General features: G+C 44.7%; 2 protein-coding genes across 2 annotated transcripts in view; both read right to left on the bottom strand.

The window, feature by feature from the left end:
- The window catches only part of LOC308656941 (uncharacterized protein), an 867,415-nt gene that overhangs the window by 505,987 nt on the left and 333,854 nt on the right, over window positions 1–27,574 (bottom strand). The window lies entirely within an intron of this gene.
- Window positions 4,402–9,920, bottom strand: LOC308656083 (glutathione S-transferase Mu 1). Its single transcript, XM_081306731.1, has 8 exons — window positions 9,763–9,920; window positions 9,380–9,455; window positions 8,858–8,922; window positions 8,491–8,572; window positions 8,291–8,391; window positions 7,083–7,178; window positions 6,893–7,003; window positions 4,402–4,895 (listed from the first exon to the last, which is right to left on the bottom strand). Exons 1-8 carry the CDS (start codon window positions 9,796–9,798, stop codon window positions 4,806–4,808), a joined length of 657 nt encoding a protein of 218 aa, XP_081162857.1. The 5' UTR covers window positions 9,799–9,920; the 3' UTR covers window positions 4,402–4,805.

Raw genomic sequence — 27,574 nt, 5'->3', positions numbered from 1 at the left:
CAATCTACCAGCCAATGTCTTTTGATTGGTGAGATTAAGCCATTAACATTTAGGGTTATTATTGAGGTATGATTTGTATTACTGATCATTTTTGTTTATTTTTGGTATTTAGCTTGACTTGGTTTCTCCTTTTATTGTAGTTCTTCCCTTTACACACTTTCATTGTTGTTTTACATTTCCTACATGTGGAATATTTTGCCAAGAGTGTTCTGTAGTGCAGGCTCTCTTGCTACAAATTCTTTTAGCTTTTGTTTATTATGGAAGGTTTTTATTTCATCATCAAATTTGAAGTTTAATTTTGCTGGACCTAAGATTCTCAGTTGGCATCCATTATCTTTTAGAGCTTGGTATATGTTGTTCCAGGATCTCCTGGCTTTAAGAGTCATACAACATGGTAATGCAAACCAGTACAGAATTCACCTAAGTAAATAGAAGCATCAAAGAAATAATAAAACTAGCAACTTGAAAGAAAAATCTACTGAAACTTTCACTGACAAAGTGGTTAAACTGATAGCTGCTTCTCTAAACTCACCACCTTCATTGATTGAGCATTAGTCCAAACAAAAAAACAAAAAGGAAATTACAGGTTAATACAAATCAGAACTAAGAAAGAAGACTTATAAATCAATACAAATGATATCTAAAATACAGGGTCATTTTTCTTGCCTATGTGTGGCTGTTATGATCAAGTGGGTCAAACACAAAAATAATAAAATGTGTTTAATAAATAAAGATATGATGAAGTAATAACACATAACAAAGAAGAATCAAAATAAAGGTATACTTGGCCTTAGAAAATCACACCAAGAATTTTCAAAGCTTTCCAAAAAGGAAGGTGTGACGTGAACTGTCATAAACTCCATCCTTGTATAGCATGAGAGACCTGCCCGGGGAGACAGCACAGTGCAGGTGGTTGCAAAGCCCTGTCCCTCACTGGTCTGGGTCCACTATCAGGTGCTGGCATCTTAGAGAAAGAACATGGTGTAGTCAAGAGTGTCCTGTGCTCCTGCCCAGCATTCTGGGGAGGGTCAGAGAGAAGAGGGTGGGGAGGAGGGAGAGGGGACACAGTGAACAGCTGGGGTACATAGAGTTCTTTGTGCTCTTTTTACACATTTTCTCAAAGCCTGAAACTACATCAAAATAAATTTTTTTAATGAAATACATTTACCACCTGATCCAAGATGCACAAACATATATTACTAATTGAAATAAAAGTAAGGTCAAAAACAGCCCATATTGACTGCATAAGTGAAATTCTGAATTTTAAAAAGTATTTTTCCTTTAATAAAAAAGGCATTCTCCATCCACCACATCACTGCTCTAAAGCAGGAGGTGATTATCCCCTCAGGGAATTCAGCAATGCTCAGAGACTTCTTGAATTGTCCCAACTGAGAAGTGCCACTGGCCTCTCAAGTTCAGGTGTACTGCTTAATACTCTGAAATACACAGCATGGAGCCCATGACCAAGATTTTTGTGGTCCACACTGGCAGTTGTGCCCAGCTCGAGAAACCCTGGATCAAAAGCCACAACTGGAACAGGGCCCTAGAAATGCTGGCGAGCAGGAAGGAGGCCTGAGTGGCCCTCCCCAGACACCAGCTACAGGGTGCTGCCTGCAGGGAGGAAGTAGGAACAATCTGACCCAGGGGCAGCCCTGTGGCCTCAGGTGCACATCAGGCAAGAGACAAGGAGGGGGGCGGGGCAGAGAACTGGGACTAGCAGCTGGAGAGACAGGGCAGCTGCACTTCCAGGGTTCAGGGTAGAGAGGTGCTCTGGACAGCACCCTGTCCCAGAGCCAGGCAGCCTGAACCCAGCTCCACAGTGGTCATTCCTCCAGAGCTGCTGGCCCAGGGCCAGACAGGAAGAACTCAGCTCTTTTCAAGACATGTCCACCATGTCTGAGAAGAGTGTGCAGAAAGCTCCTGCCAGTCACTTACAACTTAAAATGGCATAACTGAGACCCTCCCTGCAATTAATACCAGAGCAGGGGACACCAAATCTTGAATATATAAGCTTCTCATGACATTCACAGCCATGGAAATCGAGGTTGGAAGTCACATAAGCAGTAGCTCCTTTCCCATGTTCACCCTCGAAAGCTGCACAGAGACTGTTGTGCACAGTGACCACAAATAGATGATTTTCTTCTTAACACCCTTGAAATTCCGGTGACGAATGGGAACCTTTACTGTAACAGGGGCCACTTTGTGCTATGAACATGACCCTGAAGTGGATTTGTGAGGGTTTATTCCCTTTCTTCTCTCCCTCCCCACTTTCTAGCCTTGGGGAAGCAATATTTCACATCTTCTCCTCCTAAGCCAAGTAAGTTGTCCCTAGCCCACACACACCGCAAGAATGCAGTACTCCAGACGTTGCAGACTGACACCACAAGAACTAAGAAACAGCCATCTTTCAAGGCTACAGCTGAATCACGACCCCTGATGGGGCACCCCTGGAAGGTAGCCTTTGGATCACCTTTAAAGTCCTCTGTTCCCCTGATGCACCTGGGACAAGGGTCCCTGGAGTTTCTCCTGGGCCAGCAAAGCAAGAAAATTTATTTTTCCTTTTTCTCAAACCCTTGTCCTCATTTTTGGGTTAGTATTCGGGACAAAAACCCAGCTGTCTGTAGCATTACCAGGAGAAAGGTATGTACCTTACCTCCACAAGAAGATACCTTCCCTCCAAGCCCCCTGAGCGCTGAGCTTTCGGACAATTCTGCGAGTCCATGACAAATAGAAAAAGCCCCCAAATAAATGAGCATGCTCTAGTGTTTGGGACACTGTGTGACTATATCAAACTGGTCACTGATGTTTGTGACCAATGTGTGCATTTGTTTGCTGTGTGTACAACTCAGGTTAGAAACAGAATCAATAAAAGAAATAGACATATTGTTTCATGTGTTATGCATGCATGCCTTATTTATTATGGGAATTGGCTCATGCAATCATGGAGGTGAATGGATCCCATGATCTGCCCTCTACCTGCGGACGAAGACAGGAAGCCTGTGGTGTATTCGGTCCCAGGCTACAGACCTGAGTGCAGGGGTGACTGGAGGCAGGTGCTGGGGTACATCCCAGTTCAAGTCTAAAATCCAAAGAACAAGGAGCACAGATGGCCCAGAGCAGATGAGGGATGTCACAGGCATGACGATGGTGAAGTCACATGTCCTCTCACTATTTGTTCCATCCAGGGTCTTCCCTGTTTGGATGGCCTCCTCCAATACTGATAAGTGTCTTCTGTAATCAATCTACTGACTCAAGATGCCCATTTCTTCTGGAAACATGGCGGCAGACACCCCAAACAAAATGTTTTACTAGTTCTCAGGGCAGCCCTCAGCACAGCTCCTTGAACACCAAGAAACCAGCATCACGTGAGATAATGGAATTTACAATATCCTGAGGCAAACAAAGGCTGGGTCTGCCACAAGCTCAGCCTTGACCTGTTTTCCAGGAATTGCCTGAGTCACAGGCTGAGATGGTCAACTGAGCTTAACACAGGGAGATTCACTGACACGGAAAGTCATCCACAGTGATTCTTCCCATGGAGGAAACACAGGGAGTAGCAAGTAACAAAGAGTGAGCACAGAAATCAATATACCAAGCTTGTAGGCTAAGAGGGACTAACCAAGAAAGATGGTCCCATGCCAGGTGTGGAGGAAGCCCAGAAGGACACCTTGAAGGCATCTAGAAAACTGAGTAGAGCCAAGATGCTGGACACTTAAGAGATGGGCGGCAAGAAGGGTCCTGGTCTCCCTGCTGGGGACCCACTACCCTGGTCCCTGCTCACTGTGAGCCACAGCCCTATTGTCCTGTGGAAGGATTCCATGACCACAGGAGGAAGCAAGATTGCATGCATAAAGGGGTCCTTTATTCTCTAGACAGCCTCCTAGGCTGCCTGCTCTGAGGGTGTCAGAAATGGGACCAGGAAGTCTCAGACCCCTTCAGACCCCACAAGCATCCTGGTAACCTAGCCTATACCAGGAAAATGAGTCAGTCCCTCAGGAGTAGCTGGAAAAGGTGGCGAGTACAGGGAGCCAAAGGCGATTAAACAAATGCTGAGCAAGTGGGGTCGAGTCTTCACTGAGGACCAGGCAAGGCTGTTTGGCAGGGAGCTCAAAGGGAAACAGGGGTGAGCACCAGGTAAGAGGGGTCTTTTGCAGGGACATAGAACAATGAACTGAGATCCAAGGAAGACAGTCACACCATCTTCAGATGCTCTAAAGAGCCTCCTGAGGCCACCAGCTTTGAGGGTATTAGAAACATAAACCAGGACTATCAAACCCCCTCCATCCTGCCAGAATCCTTGTGAACCCTCCAGCCATTTCTAGTATCTAATCCCATGGGAATGGCAGTGACACTTGGCAAATCCAGGGAGGAAACCTTGGAATGAAACAAAATGCCAGCAGGTTTGTTTCAGGCTTTATTGGGATCAGACCAGGCCTGGGCAGCTGCCGCTCTGGGGTCTGAGCTGCACACAAGGGAATACTGGATTTTCAGACAGTTCTCAGAGCAGGGGTGCAGTCAGCTCTGCAAATCAGAGCCAAGGATTCATGGTTGAATTACACAGAGAAGCAAGAGGGAAGGGACATTGCTGAAGAAGACTAAGAAATGAAGCAGGCAGAGGTTCCAAAGGAGGAGGGATTGAGTGGAAGAAAGGGAGCCAAGGAGGCCTTGCAGAGGAGGAGGGAGTGGAAAGAGGAGCAAGGACTTAGAAGACTGGTGCCTGGGTGCAGAGAGCCAGCTGTGTGAGGAACCCGGGGCCAGCAGGGCCAAGGATGGCTCCTTCCTCTCAGTCTGGGTGTTACAGCCTCTTACTTGTTGCCCCATGTGGCCATCTTGGAATACATAGGTGTTGGGAGGAAGCGGCTGGACTTCATGTAGGCAGAGATCTTCTTCAGGCCCTGTGAGTGGTGAGAGGAAGCAGGAGCTCAGGGCTGCTGCCCCACTGGGCTGGAGCAGCCCCAGTGCAGGAGCAGCCCTGCCAGGAGAGCTCCAGTGCTGAGCAGCGCACAGTCACCACAGTTTCTGGCGTCTGGAAGGACACCCTTCAGGGACATTCTTCAATTTGCAGTGACTGAAGAGAGTATGCAATGCAAAATGCATTATATGCACTAGAAATTGCAATGCAGCTTAGAAAACCCACTCAACAACCCAGCAAGATTGATCATGTATCACCATCTATCAGGAGGGAACCTGAGGTGCAGGGAGAGGGTTTAGGGAACTTCCTCATGCTCACACAGCTAGAAAGTGGGAGGGGCTGGAGAGAGCCTGGCTCTTGCCTTTCCAGTTCTGTGCTCTCTGCTCCACTCCCTTCCTGTGCCCGACAGGAGGCCCTGTCACTCCCCCTTTGCAAAAACATTGTCCTTTAGGCATTAAGAATTATTCATGCCTGTATTTCACACAGAAACGGGATTTACCAGGACAAAGGGGCAGAGAACAATCCGTTGCCTGTTGGAAGAGTAAAGACCTCACCGAGTGACTCACAACATAATTTCATGAGAATTTTTTGGATGATCAGAGACACAGGGAAGAGCCACAAAGAACTGCTGGGCAACAATCTAATCTGTTTCCTGAGAATAGAAAGTCCAAATGTCTCCACCTGGTACCGGATCCCAAGCTACTAAGCCCAAACTAGCTCATTTCCAACTCTTCCACTACCCAGGCCATCTCGCTCTTAGTTATATCATGCCTTCCTATCAGGAGAATGTCTGTGGAGATCGTGTTCAAGGAGATGCAGGGCTGCCTCTAGCCAACAAGTCAGGCTCAGGAGGTCTCAGGCTGAAGCTCTCCAGTCCCCGCCCCTCCAGTGCTTCCTTCCCACAGTCCTGCCAGCTCTTGGATAAACCCAAAGGCCACTCAGCAGGGACCAGGGCCAGAGCTGATGAGAAGTAGCTGAGGAAGCACATCGTGACATGAGGATTGGGAAGAGAAGGGAGCTCGCTGGCCCTCTTCAGATCAGCACCAAAGTAGGTTTTGCTGGTGACAAAAAGTGGACCTGGGGAGATCTTTTGAGTTTTTCTGAGGTGATGTGCAGGTTGTCCTCCTCAGCAACAATGTGGCACCACTGGCAACTCTTGGTCAGGTGCCTGCTGTTCCCTGTTGCACTCAGTCCCAAGATGGGGCCTCCATACATGTCCACTGGGCCTGACACCAAAGCTCATGTGGAGGAGACACTGAATAAAAGTGAATATCAGTGTACGACCCCAGCTCACACACAAAACACTTGAGATATTCAAGAGGAGAGAGGATGACGGCTGAAAACAAGATCCCAACCATCCAAAGAGCCATAATAAAGTCCCCAAGGGTCCCCACATATGTACTCACTCAGCAACAGCCACCATCCTGGGGTCCCTGTGCTTCCTTGGGTGGCATCTGATGGAGCCAAGCCTGCTGCAGAGCAGCTCTCAACACTGTCTGGGCCTTGCTCTGCCAGTCCCCCAGCCTCACCTCAGCCTCCCACCTCCAGCTGCACACAACTAGCCTCACTCTCCCCTTGCACAGCATCCTGGGCTGTGAAACCCAGGCTGCATGAGGGCCTGAGGTTGCTCCTTCTGACAGAAGGCAGGACAGACACCCACCAGGGCCTCAGAAGCCAAGGCTGACAGAGAGCTCAGCACAGCGTCCACTGGACCTGGGACCTTGAACAAATGACTTCCCCTCTACAGTCCCAGTTTCCATCTCTGTCCAACGTGCCTGATAATTCTATCTAAAGCCTTGCAGGTTGTTGTGTCAATAAATTTGTCACAGTGGAGATAACATGTGGCCAAGGGTCCTAACAGAAATCCAGAACTCAAAATGTACTCCTTGTTCTTTTTGTAACCTATGGGATTCAAAAATACTTCCCGGAAAGCAGAAAGGAAAAAGGGCATTGAAGAGTGAAAAAGAGCAGGAGCATCACCTCAAAGCGGGACACGAAGTCCTTCAGGTTTGGGAATGCCTCCAGGCACTTGGGTTCAAACACACGGTGCTGGTCCAGGACATCATAAGTGATGAAATCCACGTAGGTGATCTGCAGAAAGCTGAGGATGAGTGGGCATGAAAATCTCTACCCTGGAAAGAGTGACACCTCCAGACTCCTCCCCTTTTACCTTGTCCCCTGCAAACCAGGGCCGCTTCCCCAGGAACTGTGAGAACAGCTTTATCATCTCAGGCATGGCCTCCAAGTACTCAGGCTTCTTTTTCTCCTGAGGCAGAAATCAGCTGTCGCCAGCCTCAGACAGGAGCTCCCTGCCTGAGGGGCTGGCATCAGCAGTGGTGTGCATGGCCCACCTGCCAGGGCTCGGCCGCCAACTTCCCTCAGCCTGTGTCAGGGTGAGGTTTTCATTCCCTGCAACACCACTGCTTAGACTCCTATCTGGTAGCATCTCCCATCTCTCAGAGTGATGCAAAGTCAGACAGGAACACAACATGGTCCCTGAAACTGTCTCTCACCACTCATGGGTCCAAACCACCTCCTGGGAGTCAGACTCAGTATCTGGCAGGTACCCAGGAAAACAGACAACGTTCTACCTAGTGGGGTGGCAGAAGTTCCGAATAGACATTTGAATAGTGTGCATAAAGCTGAGATGTGTTTGATATTGAAAGGAGGAAGGGAAAGGACAGAGCTTCTCTGGAGGACTCTGAGCTGCCCCTTAGGAAAAGTCCCCATTCATGCTGGAGTCAAGGACGCCACTGTGCAGACATCTGAAGAGCAGGCCACATTCCACTCCCCTAACCTGTACTTTCCTTTGTCATGGTTTGAGTCTCTGTGCTCCAGCAGGAGGCACATGATGTGAAGGGCCGTGGAAGAGGTCAGGGACAGGAATGAAAGGGGTTTTAAAGTACACATGAATGTCTATGAAGAGACTGTTTAAGCTGGGGAGTCCGAACCCTATCATAAGAATGCTGGGGATTGTTTCAAGTCTGTTTGTCAAGATGCTGTTTTATGGCTGGGGATGTGGCTCAAGCGGTAGTGCGCTCGCCTGGCATGCGTGCGGCCTGGGTTCGATCCTCAGCACCACATACCAACAAAGATGTTGTGTCCGCCAAGAACTAAAAAATAAATATTAAAAAAAAAATTCTCTCTCTCTCTCTCTCTCTCTCTCTCTCTCTCTCTCTCTCTCTCTCTCTCCTCTCTCACTCTCTCTTTAAAAAAAAAAAAAGATGCTGTTTTATGAATGTCACTCTGTTGGTAGAACAGGAAAGCATGGAAAATCCCTACTACTACTTAATGCAAATAGCATATCGGTCCACTGAAGATGCGAATGGAAAACTTTAACTCTCTAACCATGTCTGGTCCACACAGTGGGAGACTCACAAAGTCAGGGTTGTAGCAGAGCATGGTGAAATGCATGCGGATGTCCACAACCTGGTTCTCCAAAATGTCCACACGAATCTTCTCCTCTTCTGTCTCCCCACCTATAGTCCATGCAACAGAGGTGCACCCTCAGCCTCCTACCCCAGCCAAGTCAGGGACACAGCAACCATCCCCCACACCCTGCAGCCAGCCCCACTCACACAGGTTGTGCTTGCGGGCAAGGTAGCGCAGGATGGCATTGCTCTGGGTGATCTTGTGAGGCCCATCAATCAAGTAGGGCAGCTGGATGGACAATCAAGGAAAATCAAGAGAGACACCAGGTCTCAGTCCCCTCTCCCTAATTTAGGGATATAAGATATTTGGCACTCACTGTAACTGTCCTTAGGAATCCCTATGTAAATACACTGTTCAATGAATGAATGACCTGGGACACAGATCATCCCAGAAACACAGTATGGAGCCAGGAATGAGAGTAGTAGATGCACTCAGCCCAGAAACTCTAAGCAGGGCATGTAGATAAGGAAGGGATTCAATCACTTTCCCCAACCACCCATCCCCCACACCTACATTGGGAAAGTCCAGGCCCAGCTTGAATTTCTCATTCAGCCACTGGCTTCTGTCATAGTCGGGAGCTGTGAAGAAAAGATGTTGTGAAAACAAACCTCTCCTGAGTCCAACCTCCCTTTCCCAGGATGCTCCTAACGGGTCAGGGACAAGACCCTGGAGATGGTGGATCTGGAATCTGAGCCACTATCTTAGATCCCAAGGTTTGGGAGGAGGAGGGTGAAGGAGAAATCTGTAGTAGGGGTCCTGGACCTACATGACTAAGGCTTTCACATGGTTTTGGCAAGCCTTAATAGGGAACCCAAACCAAACATAAACAGAGGGATAACCAGAAACTCCACTCCCCAAATCCTGTGTTACAAGATCACGTTGCACCCTCCCCAGTCCTTTTGGGAAAGAGTCCAGCAGGAGGAGTTCCGGAGAACTCAACACCAGTTCTGTGTAGTCAGAATAGCCGAGCTTGAGTTGCTGGGCACCAATCAACAGAAGCCCTGAAGGGACCCGAAACCCGAGGGGTGCCATTACCGTCCCCCATGGTGTATTTCTTCTCCTCATAGCTTGAGTCTGTGTATTCCAGGAGCAGGCGGATGGGGTGAGCCAGCTGGGACAGAGAGCCCAAGGTGCAGGTCAGAGATTTAGAGACCCCTGCAGTATGACTTCATCTCCTCCGGGTGACCACCCCCCCGCCCCTGTGACCACCAATTCCCAAGCACGCACACTCACGTGCAAGCAAGCTAATGCGTAAACACGTACACGTTCTCAGAAGTTTGAGAGCTGAGCGCTGAGACCCCCTGCCGGCTAATCCAGCAAATCCAGAACTGGATCCACCCCGTGCAACTGCACCCCATCTGCTCCACTGGTCCCCGCCTCGCTTCCCCTTCCAGCCGCCAGGAAAAACCCTCGCTCACCCCGCGGATGTTCCAGTAACCCAGTATCATAGGCATGGTGCTGGCGCTCGTGAACAGAGACGACTGGCCTCGGTGGGACTGCGCGGGGGCTTTATCGCAGCGAACAGAGAAGGCAGGGGCGGGACCGGGTGGTCAGTTCCGCCCTGCCCCTCTTATGCACCGCCCTCCCCTGAGAGACTTCCCGGAAACCTGAAGCCTAGCTCCATACGTCCCTAAGGGGAGACAGGATTAAGATCCTATCCAGCCTCAGCCCCATAGGGCAAGGAGAAAATCTGTGGGCCCTGAAGCCGAAGGCAAGGCTCTGTCTTCCAACAGCTTTCCACCCACCAATAAACCCCCACGGGGTCCACCAGGAGCTGGCAGTGCACTTGGAGACCAGACATATGGTGACAAGAGCAAGGGTTTTCTCTCTTCCCAACATCCTTCCATCGCTCAGCCCAGTTCCCTGGGGTTCAGACGGCTCATGCTGCCATTGGCACCTCCCCTGTTAGAAGGGAGACAGGAGGAGGTTCAGGGAGGACCCTAAAGGACATCAAAAAGGACAGAGCTGGGCCAGGGCCAATCCTCAACTGTCCAGGTCCCTGTATTTTAGCCTGACCCTGACTCCTGACCCATGTGTACTCTTGGTATCAGAGGGTGACTCAAATGGCTTTTGAGGCCACTCTGGGATCTGCATCCTGCATCCCTCATCAGGATAACATGATACCCAAATAGATTGCCAACTTTTTTCCTGAGAAGCCAGGGGCCATTTCGAAACAAAGAGAGGTGAGATAAATTGTATCGTTGTTGATTTACCTGTATAAAGGATCTTAAAAGACATAATGGAAATATGAAAATAGATGAGTGGAACTAAAAATGAAATGGGTTTACATGTTAAAGGGCAAGATTGTTGCTCTGCAGGAAGTAAAGTTTGGAAATTAGCTAAGACTTTATTGGGACTGCAGGGTGTGAACCCAGCATGTCAATAAAGGTTTCCCACCACTGGGACAAGATATGGGGTGGGCGTGGAGCAACACAGGCAGAGGTCACCTCATCCCTATCAACTCAGAGAAGTCACATATTCTTCAAGTCACTATGAATATGGGGAGCTCTGAGGCCACACCACTTGGGCTTGCAGAATGCATTCCCTGTTGCAAATGCTGCTTCCAAGTTCATTTAGGGTTCATGCACACAGCTCAGGTTCCTGGACCTTGTTCAGAGTTAGGTTACAGCCTTAGGCCTCCATGTGAATTGCCCTGCAGGTTTGTCCAGAGCAAGACCATCTCACCAGGCGCACGTGCACACAAACAAACACATGTGCGTGCAAAATACCTCCCCTGGGATCTGCTATTGTTCTCATGACACTTTAAAGATTTGTCATTCTCAATTTTCTACATCTTAAGCTAAAATTTTATCTTCAGATAAAATTCTACAGAAATTACAGGAAAAAAATCATTTTTATATGCTAACATTAAATAGAATCATAATTCTGAAAGGCATAGGATGGATATTGTATGTTGGTGTTCATCCATCTGGTCCCTTCCTTTTTTAAATTTTTTTTTAGTTGTAGATGAATACAGTATCTTTGTTTTATTTATTTATTTTTTGTATGTGGTGCCGAGGATCGAACCCACTGGGAGGCAAATGCTCAACCACTGAGCCACAGCCCCGGCCCCATGGTCCCTTCCTTTTTGAAAATACACTTGTGAATATGCTAACACAGAGATACCCCTCGACTAAGACTGTCTATAAGCTTAATTATAGTTTGACTATTAAGAACTGGAAGTCAGATGGGAGCTACAAGGGAGAGATTTTGGAAATATGAGACATATGTAGTGTTTTTATTTTTTATTTATTTCTTACATACATGACAATAGTGGAATGCTTTAACATTCATAATTATCCATTCACAGCACAATTTTTCGTAACTCTGTATATAAAGTATATTCATGCCAAATTATGCCATTATACATGAGCTCTCTTTTTGCATTACAATTCTTAATACACCTTTATACCACAATTTATCATATCTCTGTTTGTATATAAGGACCCTTCCCTTTTCACAATGTGCACTGGTTGGCTTCCTGTCCTCTAGTATCCTATCAATCCCCCAATCAGTAGCTCAGGTGACTCACTGGCATGGCAAAGCCCTTAGTGGGGACCCATTTTTCCATGTGTTTTGGCTAACTTAAGAGGCAAGGACCAAAATATTGGCCATTTTTTCCTGAGCCTTTTAAACTTTCTTGCATTTGGGCTTCAAATTTTGGTTTTAAAACATCCAGAAGGCCTGTCTCGTCAGTCTTTAAGTGGGAGTAATGGGTCTTAACTTTAATGTCTGTAATTTTACAGTTATCTCTTTTGTTTAATTAGCATCAATATAAGTACTAGAAATTAGCATTGTACTATATCTATCCTGCTCAAGATGGTGGCAGACCTTGGCTTCAACCACATGGGCTGGTTCTGCAGACTGCAGGATGCTGGAGTTAGGGGTTCATGGAGGCATCCACCAAAATTTCAAAGGAAGGCCTGGGAGGCCAGGCAAAGTGCAACAGGGTTGTAGTACCTGTGGGCTCCCCCTGAGAGGGCAAAGTGTGGAGATGTGAGGAGGAAGTCAAAGTTGCAGTGGAGACTCCCAAGAGTAAGAAATGCCAGTAATGTGAGACATCATCCTAGGAAAGCTGCAGGTATTGAGTAGAGGCAAGTCAACAGAAAGGCTGCTCGGGATGCAATCAACAATGTAAACAAAAATAATGAAAATGGTTTTGGCCCCATAATGAAAGCACAAATAACCAGGACAGGAGCAGACTTCATGGATCAGCTATGCCTTTTATTTAGCACCAGAGTCAGCCATCAGAGGGGCTCATTTTCTGGGTAGAAAATGGCCCCCAGTTACAGAAAGTCTATGGGTTTATATAGGTTACATTGGGAAGTGACTCAGCCCTTGAAGACTTTAACAGGACATGAGTAAAAGGTTGAAAAAATTTGGAACTTGTTTTTTACTGGATACTGTTTTTACTAGGCTAGGTTTTTACAGTGCAAGGTGGAGGGTTCAGAGCTCAATGTTCAGTTTTTAATCTTGTCCTCCAGAGTTCATTGTATTGTCACAGAGACAGAATTAAGATGTCATTTCACTGTTATTAAAATTTACTTTGGAAAGGATCAATACTTGTCCTCTTCCCAGCAACTGCTATTTTCAGACTGATGGTTATCTCCTTCTCAGGGGAAGGATCAATGTTTTGGCTTCTCCCTCCCACTCTCCTCCCAGGCCACACACTGTCTTGGGGAGTTGTCATTTCAGGCTGTCATTTCCAAATCCTTCAACCAAGGCCACAGATATGGAGCTACACAAGCCCTTTGGAAAAAAGCATCAAGATGCCATGTACCCCAGATGCCAGACATGGAGTTATAGCACTTGTTTGCACAGATGGATTTCAGTCTTGCTTTGGTCCTATCTCTTCTTTCTACATCCCTTATTTGTGAATAGAAATGTTTACTCTGTACCTTTATATACTGGATACTTGTAAATTGCTTTTAATTTTATAGGAGCTCACCATGCAAGATTGCCTTGAGCCTCAGAGAAGACTTAGGACTTGAACTTTGAGCAATCTCGGAACTATTGAGACTATCGGGGACTCTTGGGAATGAACCAACTGTATTTTGCATTGTCAGATGAGTGTGGGATTTGGGGGGGGCCAGGATGGAATGTTATGGTTTACATGTGGTGTCCCCCAAAAGCTCACATGTAAGACAATGAGAGAAGGTTCAGAGGAGAAATGATTGGGTTGTGAGAGTCTTAACACAGTGAATGAATTAATCCCCTGATAGAGATTAACTGAGTAGGAAGTGAAGTGGTGGGGTGTGGCTGGAGGAGGTGGGAATTGGGGGCATGGCTTTGGGGTTCATATTTGTATCTGGTAAATGGAGACCTCTCTTTCTTCTTCCTGATCTCCATGTGAGCTGAATCCCACTGACACACTCTTCCACCATGATGTTCTGCTCACCTGGAGCCCTGAGGAATGGAGCTGGCCTTTTATGGACTAAGACCTCTGAAACCATGAGTCCTCAAATAAACTTTTCCTCCTAAAATTGTTCTGGTCAGATTTTTTAGTCACAGCAGTTAAAAATCTGACTAAAACTATATATATATATATATATATATATATATATATATATATATATATATATATATATATATCTGTCTCACAGGATTAAAGGTGAATTCACCAGAAAAAGTGAGCTAAAAAAAAGACAGATAATTCTCCAAAAACTGTAATGGCCATAATTAATCTAGAAAAGGACCATATGGAACATGTTGGGTTTATTGATTGTTTATTTTTTTATACAGGTATTGAACCTAGGTATACTCAACCACTGAGCCACATTACCAGCCCTTTTAATTTCTTTATTTCAAGACAGGGTCTCACTAAATTACTTAGGGCATTGCTAGTTTGCTGAGGATGGCTTCGAAATGCAATCCTCCTGCCTCAGACTACAACATTCTGGGATTACAGGTGTGCACCACTGTCCCCAGCTCCTTCATGTGGAACGTCTTTGTCAGACCAGAGTGTACTTTTGGATCAAAGTAGTCAACCAGATATTTAAAGAATGTCGGGGGAGCTGGGGTTATAGCTCAGTGGTAGAGCATTTGCCTAGCATGTGTGAGGCACTGGGCTTGATTCTCAGCACCACATATAAATAAGTAATAAAAAAAATAAAGGCCCATCAACAACTAATAAAAAAGTTTAAAAAAAAAGAATATGGGGACCCATGAAGTTCTCAGGAAAATGTTTTTAAAGAAAAATAAACTTGTACATATAGCATCATATCCTTTTATTTTTTCCTCCAACAGGATTTATTTTATTTTATTTTTAATTGTAGGGGGACACAATACCTTTATTTTATTTGTTCATTTTTATGTGGGGCTGGGGATTGAACTTAGTGCTTCATGCGTACTAGGCAAGCACCCTACCACTAAGCTACAACTCCAGCCCAGGATTTTTTTTTTTTTAATCTCCTGTACCTGAAGATAAAACCCTGCAGGAATTAGGGTGTTTTCAGACATTCCCGGGCCAATCATGTGAGTTTCCTGAAGCTGAGTCCCTTAAATTTGGGGTAACGCCTGCTACGTTATTTTCAAAGCCAAAGGTAGACATTTTAAGCATTCTCAAAAGGCCTAGACCTGGAGCAACCGGCCTTTCCAGATCTCCTTCCCCTTGGTCTCCCCCTTTCTGTAGTATTTAGGAAGGAACTTACTGAAAGAGTAGAATCCCAGAGTTCAAGAAAAGTCCTCCATCAATTTGGATTTAAAAGTGACATCTTTTTCCCACCTCTGGTTTCAAACTGGTTTGGGCAATTGGTCATGCAACTCCAATCGTAAGATGGTGTTATTGTTCCTGTTTCCCTCAGGAGCCCTCTCTCCCCATCCTCCTGCTGGTATTTGGGTCAGGTTTGAGTACAGAAAGGCATTAGGCATTTCTTCCCCCGGGTCTGAGGGTCAAAAGAATCCCAGGGTATAAGTACTACTTGTATCAGATGGAGTGTCCCCCCTCTGAAAGACAAGGAGGAAGAAGACATCCCACATGGCATTCCTTCATTGTTCCTCCACCAGGTTGAAGTGTCACTCAATCCCCTGTGGACCTCAAAGCTGCTGGGATCACTCCTTGAGACCTATCTAGGACTTTTGAGCCATTCAGATTAGTCACCCCTTACAGATGCACCACTCAATGTCCCTTCCCTCAAAGTCTTTTTTATCTACTATGATGTTCAAAATGTGAGCAACCATGTAGTGAGGCTTGACTCAGGCTGGTTGGATTAGTTGCTCTTATCAATGCATTATTTAAAATTCCCTTTCTTAGTGTAATTTCCCAATGAGAAACTCTGATTCTTCTGTATTGTGTTTACCCCAAATTATGGAGGCACTATAGACAGTGTTGAGCATCCAGAGGAAACAGGCCAATAGCTCTCTCTCTCTCAGCTATTGTTCTAAGAGAGAGACACGGTCCTGAGGGCCTGAACCAGTTTTCAGCCTTTCCTGATGTTTGCATTTGTCATTATACTCATAATTAGGGCCCTTAAAGTCCTGTTATATCTATTGTAAAAAGTAATCTATTTTATAGAGTCAAGGATGATGTCTCCACTGTAACAGGTCCAACATTGGAGCCCTGGAGGGGAGAAGGAGTGGATAACAATAGACTGTGTTATCCTTATTTAACCAAATAGGTAGAGAGGCTATCTATTGATGAATGAATAATGAAAACGTGGTACATATATACCAAGGAATACTATTCAGCCATAAAAATTGTGATTCTGCCATTTGTCAAAACATGGATGGCACTGGAGATCACTTCATTCAGTCAAATAAGCCACATACAGAAAGACAAATGCTTCATGAACTCACTCATTTGCGAAATATAAAATGTTGATCTCATAGGTTTTGAGAGGAGAATGGTGGTCACCAGGGGCAGGGAGAGGAGAAGAGAAGAGAAAGGAGTCAAAGTTAATCAATGAGTACTAAGTTGCAATTAGATGGAAGCAGGAAAGTTGGGTGTGCCATTGCACAGTAGGATTTTCTACAGATAACGATAATGTGCTGCATATTTCCAAACTCCAGAAGTAAGGATTTTGAATTATTTCACTACAAAGAAACAATATGTACTTAAGGAGATAAATATGTTGAACACAATTGAAACATTACATGGTACACAAGAAATGTGGATGATTTCTTGTTTTAAAACAGTATGAAGCATGAGTTTTTTGTTTTCCTCTTTCCTGATTTCAGAACTAGATTAGAAGACTTGTTGGTGAAGGAGCCAGCGATGGAGAAAAATGCAGAATTGTAATTTCAGGGCAGAAAATTGTAATTTCATGGGGTGGTTGGACTTAGTTCTGAAAGGGCTGCCATTGTATTGAGGGGGGAGATGACTATATTTATTAGAATCCTGGAGGCATTTGGAAGGCAATGGAGCCCCTAGCAGATTTCCAAAGACACAGCGCATCTTCTTCATTCTTTATCTTTTTCTCTCCTCCTCTTTCTCTTCCCTTTTCTTTCCTCTCCTTCTCCTCCTCCTCCTCCTCCTTCTCCAGGTTCTTCTACTTCACCATTAAAAATAGAGTATTTGTTGAGGGCCACAGCCGAGTCAGGATGACACATGGCATTTTTGCCAGAACGGAGTGGTTGAGAGGTGATGCCAGCCAGCCATTGAGATGATGATGGTTATGTTAAGCTGTGTATTCAATTGTATATTAGACCCCAGCTGTCCGACTGGGCCTGCAACTTTGGAGTTCTTGTGGGGATTCCTGGTGAGTTCTGGTTGGTTGGGGAAGTGCTGGAGAAGGGATTTCCGGAGGAGGGATTTCTGGTTGGTGTGTGGTGTGTCCTGGGAGAAGGCTGCGTGCGTGGCGTTCGCAGGAGTGCGGAGAATAAAGGAGTTCCGAGAATAAAGGAGTTCCTGTTTTGAACCTACAAGGCTGTGTGGCGGCTCGGGTATTTTGTGCCCAGCCAGACTGTGGCAAGTATTATTTCATAACCCTAACCCTAACCCTATGATGAATTCTCTGTAAATTTTGAAGGTCTTAAGACAGCAGGTCAAGACATAGTATTTTGTATTTAAGGTGCTACAATAGGTACCTGTCCTATTTTCTTTTCTGTCTCCCTTTATGGACTTTCACTCTATTTTCCTCAAAGAATTCTCCATGGATTTTATTTGAATTAGAAAAAACTTGGAAGACAATGGTAGTCATATATGACTGAGGTTTTCCCCTTTCCTTTCCTTTTTTAATTTCCCGGTGCTGGGGATTGAATCCAAGGTCTTGTGCTTGCAAAGGTTAGCACTCTATGAACTGAACTATATGAACTGCATCAGCCTCCCCTCCTTTTTTTTTATTTCTTACAGAATGAGCTGTGTTTCTGCCACAACAGGGATAGAATATACTTATAAAAAATTAAATACTGGAGAATCTGCCTCAAGGATATTTTGCTGTTACCTTTTATTTATTTATTTCAGTTGTATATGGACTCAATGCCTTTGTTTTTATGTGGTGCTAGGATCAAACCCAGTGTCTCACACTTGCGAGGCAAATGCTCTACCACTGAGCTACAACTCCAGCTTTTGCTGTTGCCTTTTAAAAAATTATTAATTCAAACAGATATTTTGAATTATTTCTTATAATCATAAATGGGGAAATACAATAGTTTTCAAAAGTTTTCTCCAAAAGTAGCTGGAGACTGTATCCACCAGTCTCAGACTTACAAGAGGTAATATGTTGCTGTTGTCATCGTAAAGTTGCTTCATAGTAAGCTGACTTACTAAGAAGAAATATTTGAGTTGTCCTGTGACCATTGATTATTTTATCAAGGATACCAGCCCTTGAAGTTCAGAAGTAAAAGAAGGAAATTTGCAGGCTTGCTGCAATAAACTCAGGGTCAGAAAAGTGCTACCTATTGTAGCGCTTAAAATACATAATAGTATCTTTTAACCAGCAAAATATTCCCTTCCCTGTGAAACTATACAGGCACGTCCTTACCATTGACTACATTATTTTTAGATTCAAGTAATGGGTCTGAGCAGTTTCCAACCATTCATCTAAATCTGCCAGCAAATTCCTCTGTATTTCAAAGCCAAAATCATTCATGCAAATACTTAAAACACTCAAGTGTAAAGCACAGGTTGACTTCATATCTTCCCAAGGGAGTGGCCATGTCTCTACACAGGGAGGTCTATTGAAGGTTTTTTGTTGTTGCTGCTGGTAATGGTGGTGGTTTTGTGATAATGATAAGTTTTTGTTCTGTCATTGTGTTAATTTTTAACTAGTTCTAGGAAATAACTATAAACTAATAGCTTTATTTTAATTTTGAAAGGAGAAAGAACACAAAAATTTTCTGAAGGATTATTTAAAAAAATTTTTGTTCCAAAATTTATGGAATGATCATTATCAATTAAGGTTCTTAAATAAATGTATTGTGACTCAATGACATGCACAATGTGTGTTAAATTGTCATCTGTGGCCCACCCATATCAGAATCATCAGTTTGTTGAAATGTGTCTGCATCACTATCACCTGGGATATTTACATAAAGAGGCAGATCCTCGATTAGAGTCCCATAACCACTAAAGTGCTTTATACTGCAGCCCAAGGAGTCGCTACCACAATCCCCATAGCTGATTGTGAAACAGACCCCCTTTGAAATGAAAATCTTCAAATTCTTTTTTAATTTTGATCTTTAAAATGACGATGAAGGTTGATGGACTGCCTGGCCCTCTTGGGCACTGCAAAGGGGAACATACACTTTGAGACAGGTTCCTGATTAACACAGTCTAGCTAAATACACACTTGGGCATTTCCTGCCTTTCGCCCACACTGTGACCTGTTTTTATAAAAGCTTTCCATGCCTCACAGTCATCAAAGATGAAGACAGGTCAAAGAAAATTTCTTCTCTATCTTGCTCAAACCCACGATGGAAAGAAACCAATTCTCCATTGCCATCCTGACTCCTGAGTTTTAATGCTACAGAACAAACAGCAAAATATGTCCTTCCCTGTGAATTTGTAAAGGCACATCAAAAGTTTAAGAATCACTTGTCTTATCTTAGAAATTCTTGAAAAATGGCAAGGAGGAAAAATTGTCACTTTTTAAAACTTAGACCTCAGAATTAGCCAATAAATTTCTTCACGACAGTTTTATTTTCTATTCTTTTAAAGATTTTTATCATTTTTTAATATTAATTTTTAAATTTATTCTAATTCATAATATATGATAGTATGTACACATATGGAGCACTTCCTCTGGCTGAACATGGTGCAGAGTCAACACCAGTAGTGTAGTCACAAATGTATATAGGGTATTAAAGTCCCTCTCATTCCACAATCCTCCACACCTCCACACCCCTCCCATTACCTCCCTCCCCTCTGTCCAATCCAAGGTTCCTTCATTCCCCACCACCCTGCTTTATAGATCAGCATCTGCTTACCAGAGAAAACATTCAGTCTTTGTTTTTTGGGGTATGGCTTATTTTATTTTCTATTCTTAACACTTGTTCTAGGGACTAATATAGAAATGGGAAACAAAGACACACACACACAAAAAGAAACTATTTATACAAACTTTGCTTTAAAAGAAAAAAAAAAAGCCACTGAAAGACCTTTACAGTTTCACCCTGCCTGCCATCAGTGATGTTGGCCTTCAACGTATGGCTACAGCAACATAAATAAACCTCTATCTTACATTTACGCATACTAGGAGCACTCTGAAGACACAAAGGAGGCTTCAGTACAATTGGGGCCTGGCCCACACCACTAAGAAACAAGTAGAGGCTGCCATATGCAAGACTTTGCATAGGCTTGGTGTGGACATCAGTCTCATATTCCCCTGAGGGAAGTTAGATTAGCAAAATGGCACAGCATATTTAATGTGGAGGAGTGGGGGCAGTAAAACTTGGAGAATGAGTGAATAAAGGAAGCAGATTGTGCTAGGCTATAAATGAGAGGGCCTCTTAGCAAGTCATCAATTTCCTTCCTCACATGGACTCAAAGAGGTGAGACCTGATGGTGCAGTGCAAAGTCCAGCCTGGCTTGGCCTAGAGGAGCTACATGGTCAGGTGTGGATCTGTGAAAGGTGCTAGCTGAGTCTCACTGACACTGTCCAGCAGGGCCCTGCTGCTCACTAGGGTGCTTCTAGAACTGCCAAGGAGCTCTACATTGGAACCACATGACCCTTGTGTAGGAGGCAACAATTTCCCCAGAGCTGATTTTCTGAGGAGAGCTGCTGAGGTGAGAACTGTGTTGTGACAGGTGCTGTGTCACTGAGGCTGTTCAGAAGCAGTGTCTCGAGATTTAGCATGCACTCTTAGGTGCACTTTGTCTAGTGAGAAGCCTGGTGGTATTTGACTACTGGTATTCCATCACTGCCAGGAAGTCATTCTGCCTTTCTGACTACCCTAGTAGGAGACATTTCTGATCACCTCTTCAGACCTGCACCAGATTTGAAGGAATAGGGCCCAGGTGCTCCTTAGCAGATAGACAGTTGTTCAGATGTGGTGAGGCCTAGGCTTCCTCGTGTTTAAGGGACCTGTGGTGGCTTTGCTTCTTTTGTGGCTCCTGGAAGGCAAGAGTCTCAATGCTGGAGCACACAGAAGGACCCTTAAGGATTTCACCTGCAAGTAAACAAAAGAATCCTGTTCAGATGGAACTGTTAGACCCCACTTATGATGCCCAGACACTGGAATTAGGGCAAAGCATGCAGGAAGGTATAAACATGGTGGGAGGTGGTAAAAAGAATGAGTCAAGGGGATGCACTGGGTCTGGAGGAGATTCCAGGTTCCAGCTTAGAGGATAAGCTTCCCTGTGCACCCAAATCCCTGGTGCCCCAGCCATAGCCCTACTGCATATCATATGGTCAGATCCTACTACTGTCCTTTTATTACCCAGTTCATACTACATGTTATATGGTCTGAAGAAAAATAAAGGCCTTTGTCATATTCTAGGAAAATAAGGATGGAGCATGAAACATACACATGTAGAAACAGCCTGTACTGAAGAGGACATATTGAGGCAAGTTCCCCTGTTAAGTGTGTGTCTCATTTTTCTTAAGGAGAAGTCAAATTGGCAGGGACCTCAGAGATTATCTAAGTCTAGGTCCACCTTTAACAGATGAAGGGTAGTAGCTCACAGAGGCAAAGGGGCCAGCCAAAGGCATACAACCAGTTAACATTAAGCCTGGAGTTAGAGACCAGAAATCATGAACAAGGAGAGGGTGGGCTGCACACTGGAGGGAGCCAGCAGGAACTGGAGGCTGTGGGTTAACTTGGCAGCAAAAGGAGGAGGCTGTACAGAGCCAATCCTCTAAGTGTTGTGATAAGAGACTCAGGAAAGAAAGCAATCCTCAGAGAAGATCCAAAGGGAATTAGAAAGCAAGAGCTAGTTAATATACATCCCATGCTTGATCACACTGTGTGTCAAGGCTCTCAGGGTACAACTTAGGAACATTCCTAGAAGGCTCAACTGCTCTGATGTTTACCATATAAGTTTAAAGGTTTAATGTCTCATATTTAAAACAATCAGTTACACATCAAGTTTCTCTTAATAGGATTTCTAGGGAATTATTAGCACAGCATTTAAATAAATGTAGAGAATATCTGATATATATATATATATATATATATATATATATATATATAATTTCCCTTAAAGTGTCTTTTTTTCACTATCAGTTTTTTCTTTTATATCCAGGAGACCAAGTGGATCTTCCTTCATGTTTTTGAAAGAAAATGAGGTGTTAAAATAAAATGCTGTTCTTAACCTAATTTTGTGCACTAAAGTCAATTTATAAGGTTATGCCTTATTTGGTTTTTCATAAAGTAGTTCAGGAAAGTCCAGAATGCACATATGGCCTCGAGATCTCTTGGTAGACAACTGATTCACAGGGAGACTTTGAAAGTTTCTTCCCTCAAGGACCAACTGAACTGCATTTCTCTGACTCCTTGCTTGACTGACATCAAGGAGAGAAAATTGGGCTAAAGGGGAGAGATGGTGACGAGAGGAGAATAATAACAGGGTAGAAAGCTGAGCGGGCAGGAGGGTGAAGGTATGGAGTCTTAAGAGGAGGCTATCCAGGAGCTAAGACCTGTGCGGTGGACCAGATATCTCCTAGGAGGTAAAGGAGGTCAGGGTCACTTACAGATCTGATGTCAGATGGTGATGTATTTGAAGCAGGCTCTGTGACTGTGTAAGACGCAATCGTTGCTTTAGCTCCAAGTTAGTCCTTGCCTTCTTCAAAACATCATGTGTCCTGGTCACTGAAAGAAGAAAAGAGCCCCACAAAGAAGGAATTTCCAGCTAGGCTCTACTTGCTGGGCATGCATTTTCTTCTCACCCCTCAATCATGGCCTATTGCTGACCCCTTTGTCCCTGCTCCCTCTGCAACCACAATTGCTCATGTCACAGGAGGGTTGGACCCAGTGCATCAGACTCTCCCCTCCCAACATTCCAGTGCCTCTGTGGTCACTGTTTATCTGCAGCACAAGTGGGACATCTGCAAGACCAGCCCTTTCCTCTGCTGCTCCACAGCTCAGGGGCACCTACGCTGGCTGACAATGAACTGCTCCATGTTCTCCTTCTGCTGGTTGGCAGTCTTCAGACGCTCAGCTGTGCTCTCAAGGAGCTTCTCCTGTTTGGATACTTGGGCTCGCAGATCCAGGAGCTCCCTCTCCATTGACTCATCCTGGGGAAGAAGGACAAGCTCTCAGACAACAGTTTGGACACCAAACATATCCAGTTCTTTGTGGTTCCTGCCAATCAGAAGTAGAACTCTATAATCTTCTCAGCACTTGCAGACTGAGTTTCCTTCATTATAGCTTCTCAATCCCTCAGTTCAGAACAGTTGGAAAAAAGACCACAGGTAGGAATGTTGAGAACCTGAAAGCCCCCAATCAAGGATCAAGGAGACCCTGACTCCAGACCCACAGCAACTCCCAACTGTGAACAAGACCTCCAAATCAGTCCTTGCAGAAGTTTTGTCTCACCCTTCTTCTCCCATCCATGCAGGACTTGGAATTTCAGAGATACTATGTCTGGGACACAGGGCTACCTGATGACAGTGTTCACATTTCAAAATGTCTGTACGAATCTGAAGATGGTAAAGTGCTTCCTTGTAATTAGCATAGTTTTTCCCCAAACATACCAGTTACATTAATATGGAAATAAAAACTACTGAGCGGATCCAAATACTAGCCCACCCAAGGCAGGACAATTCTTTAGGGGCTCTACCTTTTCCCCAGACTGGAACAGAGATAAAAGGTGTGTTGGGATTCTAGGAGCATGACTGAAAGAAGCTGCAGGATCACAGTGCCTTCCTTTGATCTTTTGACCAAGAAGCCCTGAGGAATGGAGAAGCTTCAAAGGCCCCTGAATTTCAGCTCAAACTTCAGATTTATTGGAAGCAGATATTTATAGATTACCAGGGCATCTATGTCTGTGCTTCTCCATTTCCTTTTCTTCTCTTTGAATTATTATCTTGGTGTTTGGGGTGTGAGGACAAAGTAAGGTAATCAGAGCTTCAATGAAAACATCCACCAGGGGTCTCCCTCCAGGATGCTATATTAAGATCCAGCACAACCTATGTAGCTCTTGACCCTCAGAAAGCCCTGGAACTCAGAATACAGAATCTCATGGGGCAGAAGAACAAAGCTTATACCAGAAGACAACACTGGCCTCTTACCACTTTGCCAGGCAGCCCAGGACCGTGGAAGCTTGGTAAAGCTGCTCTCCAGAACTTGGTCAGGAGCGAGGCTGACTCATCTAGGATGTGCTGCAGGGCATGAGCACTGCTTCTTAGCTCATGGAAACATTTGCTGCTTGGTGCCTGTGGAAAGGTGGGAGGGAGCCATGGACATCACTGAAGTTGAGACATCTCAGGGCTCATGACATTGCAGCCCTGCACAAGACTCAAGCTTCCTTTGTTGATGAGGCACAAAGCAGGGGCTGCTTGAACCTGGAAAACCCCAGCTCATCCCTTTGAGGTCCCAGGACTTAAGTGTGGCTCCTTTTACCTGGAATGACTCCTCACCTGGACACCCTATATAAGGCTGTCAAAGCTCATTCCCATGTCATGTCCTCTACAGACCTTTTACCTTCCTCGCATGCAATAAAAGACCCCTCTGCACCAGTGAACTTTAGGCACAAGAGGTGACTTCTCACATTGGGCCTGTGGCCCCTTAGTTGGTTTATAAATAGGGGTCTGTGTCTTGCCCTGAAGTGGGGGTTACCTGGATGCAAGGCTCTGTCTATACATCCATGGGTCTCTGGTGGCTCAGACAGCACAGCCATTGGCCCTTGTTGTCTCTGAACAGAGATGCACTCTGAGAAGCATTTGCAGATTGCCTCCCTCCCACTGCCAGGTTCTTACTCTTTCCACATATAAGGATGCAAATCCCTCACTACCTGTCCATCTGACTGATTTTAATCCACATGGGCCAGCATGACTGTAACAGATAATGAACCATGAGACAGTGCTGATTTCAACATCATACGGGCATAAACTCTTAACAAATACTTTACTGACGATGGTGGCAACACTGCACAGACACCTCTGTGGCTCTGAGGGAGAATATCTAGTTGGCTTCCTGTACCACAGAGTAGAACATAGAATGAATCAGGAGATAGGGAAGCAAGGGCTTGGATAGAATAATTGGAAGATGCTTTCTCTGTCATTGGGAGATGCAGGCCACAAAAGTAAATAGAGGAGAAGAAACTACAATTAAGGACAAAGGGCACAAAGAAAGGGTGAACCCAGGAGCTACAGGTGTGACTACCTCTGAGCTCTGAGCTTCAAGGCCCAGGAAGTTGCATGTGGGCCTCAGGAGAGACTGGATCTTTTCAACCAGCTGTTTCCCCTCCCCAATCTGCTCTCTGAGAGCAGTATAGTCATTGATGTGGCCTATGATGTGGCAGCCATGCTTGTTGGCGAAGGAGCCATCCATAGAATCACCCTCTAGCTTCAGAGAGTTCTTCATTCCTGAAGGATCATTTGAATCCAGCTCTGAAAAAGAAAACCACAATAATAAGGATCTGCTGTTATTCATGATAATATCCTCAGTTCCCACCAGTGCAGAGACAGTGAAAGAGCCCAGGTTCAAGAAAGGCAGCCTTCAGAAATGCAGGGTGGCTCAAGCCCATAGACACCTTTTGGTTTCTTTATTTTTATAATCTTTCTTACATCATTACATAATGATAAACTTTCCAGAAGACAAGTTTTGTTTTCATTGACAAGTGGGCTATTCAGGACAATATTATAAACATGAAAGTTTTCTGGATAGAAAGGCACAGACAAGTGAATAAGAATGTGTACAGGGCAATGACCAAAAGAGAGCAATAGGACAACTGTGGCAAGAAGAATAATGAGAAGAAAGGCAGCCACAGAGGAGTCAAGGAACATGGACGATGCTTTCTCTGTCAGGAAAAAGGATGTCGCACACAGAAAATTTTCTAAATTCCCATGACACACAGAGGACCAACAGCTATTTGCATTAATAATTTTCCTTCATTGTGTCCAAGCCCTTTAGTTGTCATATTTATACCATTTGTCCTGGTGACAATGACAGTATCTGAGCCAGGAGAAGAGAAAGAAGAGCTGTGGAGGACCAGAGTTAGAAAATCTATGCCAACACCCCAAATACAGAGGAAATACCTGAATCTAGGGAGTAAAAACAACCAGTGTCAAGGACATCACAAACATCCTGCATCCCATATCATGCACAGTCTAGCCTTCACCACACAAGATCTAAGGTGCCAGGACTTCCTTCTCATATCATTAGCGTATATATGTCACATAGAAAAGCAAAAGTCAACAGATTGATATGTTTCTATTATTTAGGAAAAAAATGTTTGATGGATGGATGTTAGGTACAGTTTCATAAACCACCTTTATGTATAATTTTCTATGTGCTTTCTAGTACATGCCTTGTAGTAAAACTTCAATATGCACAAACTCACATACATATATAAAATACATATACATATGCATATATGTCAAATATGTATATGTTAAAATATTTATCAAGAGCTAGGGTGCAGTTCAGTGGTAGAATGAAGAAAAAGAAACCACTCTATAGAGTATGGCAGGTCTGGCACACATAGAAGAACTTGGGTTCAAATTCTCTGTATTACAAAAGTTCATCAAAATGTAAACTATCAATAAAAGGAGTTCCTGCTAAGAGGAGAGTGGGTCAGAGCCAGGTTCCAGTTCAGGCCTCTGGGGCTGGGAACAAGAGGAAGAGCAGGGACTGAGCCATGCTGCTGCATCTCAGCTGGTACATGGGCAAACAGTGACAGGGAAGCCCTGTCAGGAGGAAGTGAAGAGGAGACTCAACACCACACCCACCATGGCAGCTCCGAAAGGGCAAGGCAGCAACCTAATGTATGCTGAGCACTTCCTGCCAGCTGGGTACTGTGCTTAGCAGTTTACAGATATCTCTTACTTACAGGCCACAATAAAAAGTCCATGAAATAGTCCACTTTCATCTGACACTTGAGGTCATTATCTGAAAAATGTGTATTCAGCGCAACAGAGAAAATAAGGATCAACATGACCCAAGAATATCTGGCATGAGAATGTCAAGGCTCAGACTTAGAGAAACCTGAGCAGAAGTGATTGAGGATATGGCCATGGAGGTGATTGGAGAGCGTGAATCAATTGGTGTCCCCAAAAGACAAAACAGAAGATACAGAGCGGAATGTTGTGTCAAGAGGCTGGGGAGTGGGACCTCTGTTAACACTCAAATTAAAACTAGGGAGGCAAGATAGAGGCTGGATATTGAAGAGAGCCAGAGAAATCTGGTGAACATGCTTATCTGAAGAGGCAGGCAAGAGACTGGGGCACAAGTGGATGTCTACCACGTGGAATACATGTGCCTGCCACCCAGCACTTTTCCACAGCCCTGGTTTCCTTAGGGACAGGAGCATTGTGCCACATACTGAGGTCCCCCTAGGTGAAGAAAAGGAAGCCCTTCTAGAGAGTGTGGAAGGTCTGTGATACTGAGACGGAGCCTAGTGAGGTGGAAGGAAGAGCAACTAAAAAGCCAAGCACCTGATTAGGTCTCTAAGCCGTGTAAACCCAGCTTGTCTATTAATGTCTCAGTGCCCCTCTTTGCCAGTTGGATCATGTAAAATATAAAAATGTAGTAAAACCTGTCCTACTATAAATGACATTGGAAAACACAGGCTCCAGGCCAGTATGTGTCTCCCACCTATAGCCAAACTTCCATAGAAATTTGTTTTTGCCTTTTTAGGTTTCATAATGATTTTCTTACCTATATTTCTTTTTTAAGATTAGAACTGTGTAG

Source organism: Spermophilus citellus, assembly GCF_964194105.1.
Source record: "Spermophilus citellus genome assembly, chromosome: 9".
Lineage (NCBI taxonomy): Eukaryota > Metazoa > Chordata > Mammalia > Rodentia > Sciuridae > Spermophilus > Spermophilus citellus.
Note: the sequence above shows the minus strand (reverse complement) of the source record. Positions and strands in the feature narration are given on the sequence as shown.

Bases quoted from the DNA above. Each gene is read 5' to 3' on its own strand.
- LOC308656083 (XM_081306731.1), bottom strand. From the start codon at position 9,798: ATGCCTATGATACTGGGTTACTGGAACATCCGCGGG. The intron at 8,573-8,857 runs GTAGGTGTGGGG...TTGTCCATCCAG, and splicing joins TGGGCCTGGACTTTCCCAAT to CTGCCCTACTTGATTGATGG. The intron at 4,896-6,892 runs GTGATGCTCCTG...CACCACTCACAG, and splicing joins ACTTCGTGTCCCGCTTTGAG to GGCCTGAAGAAGATCTCTGC.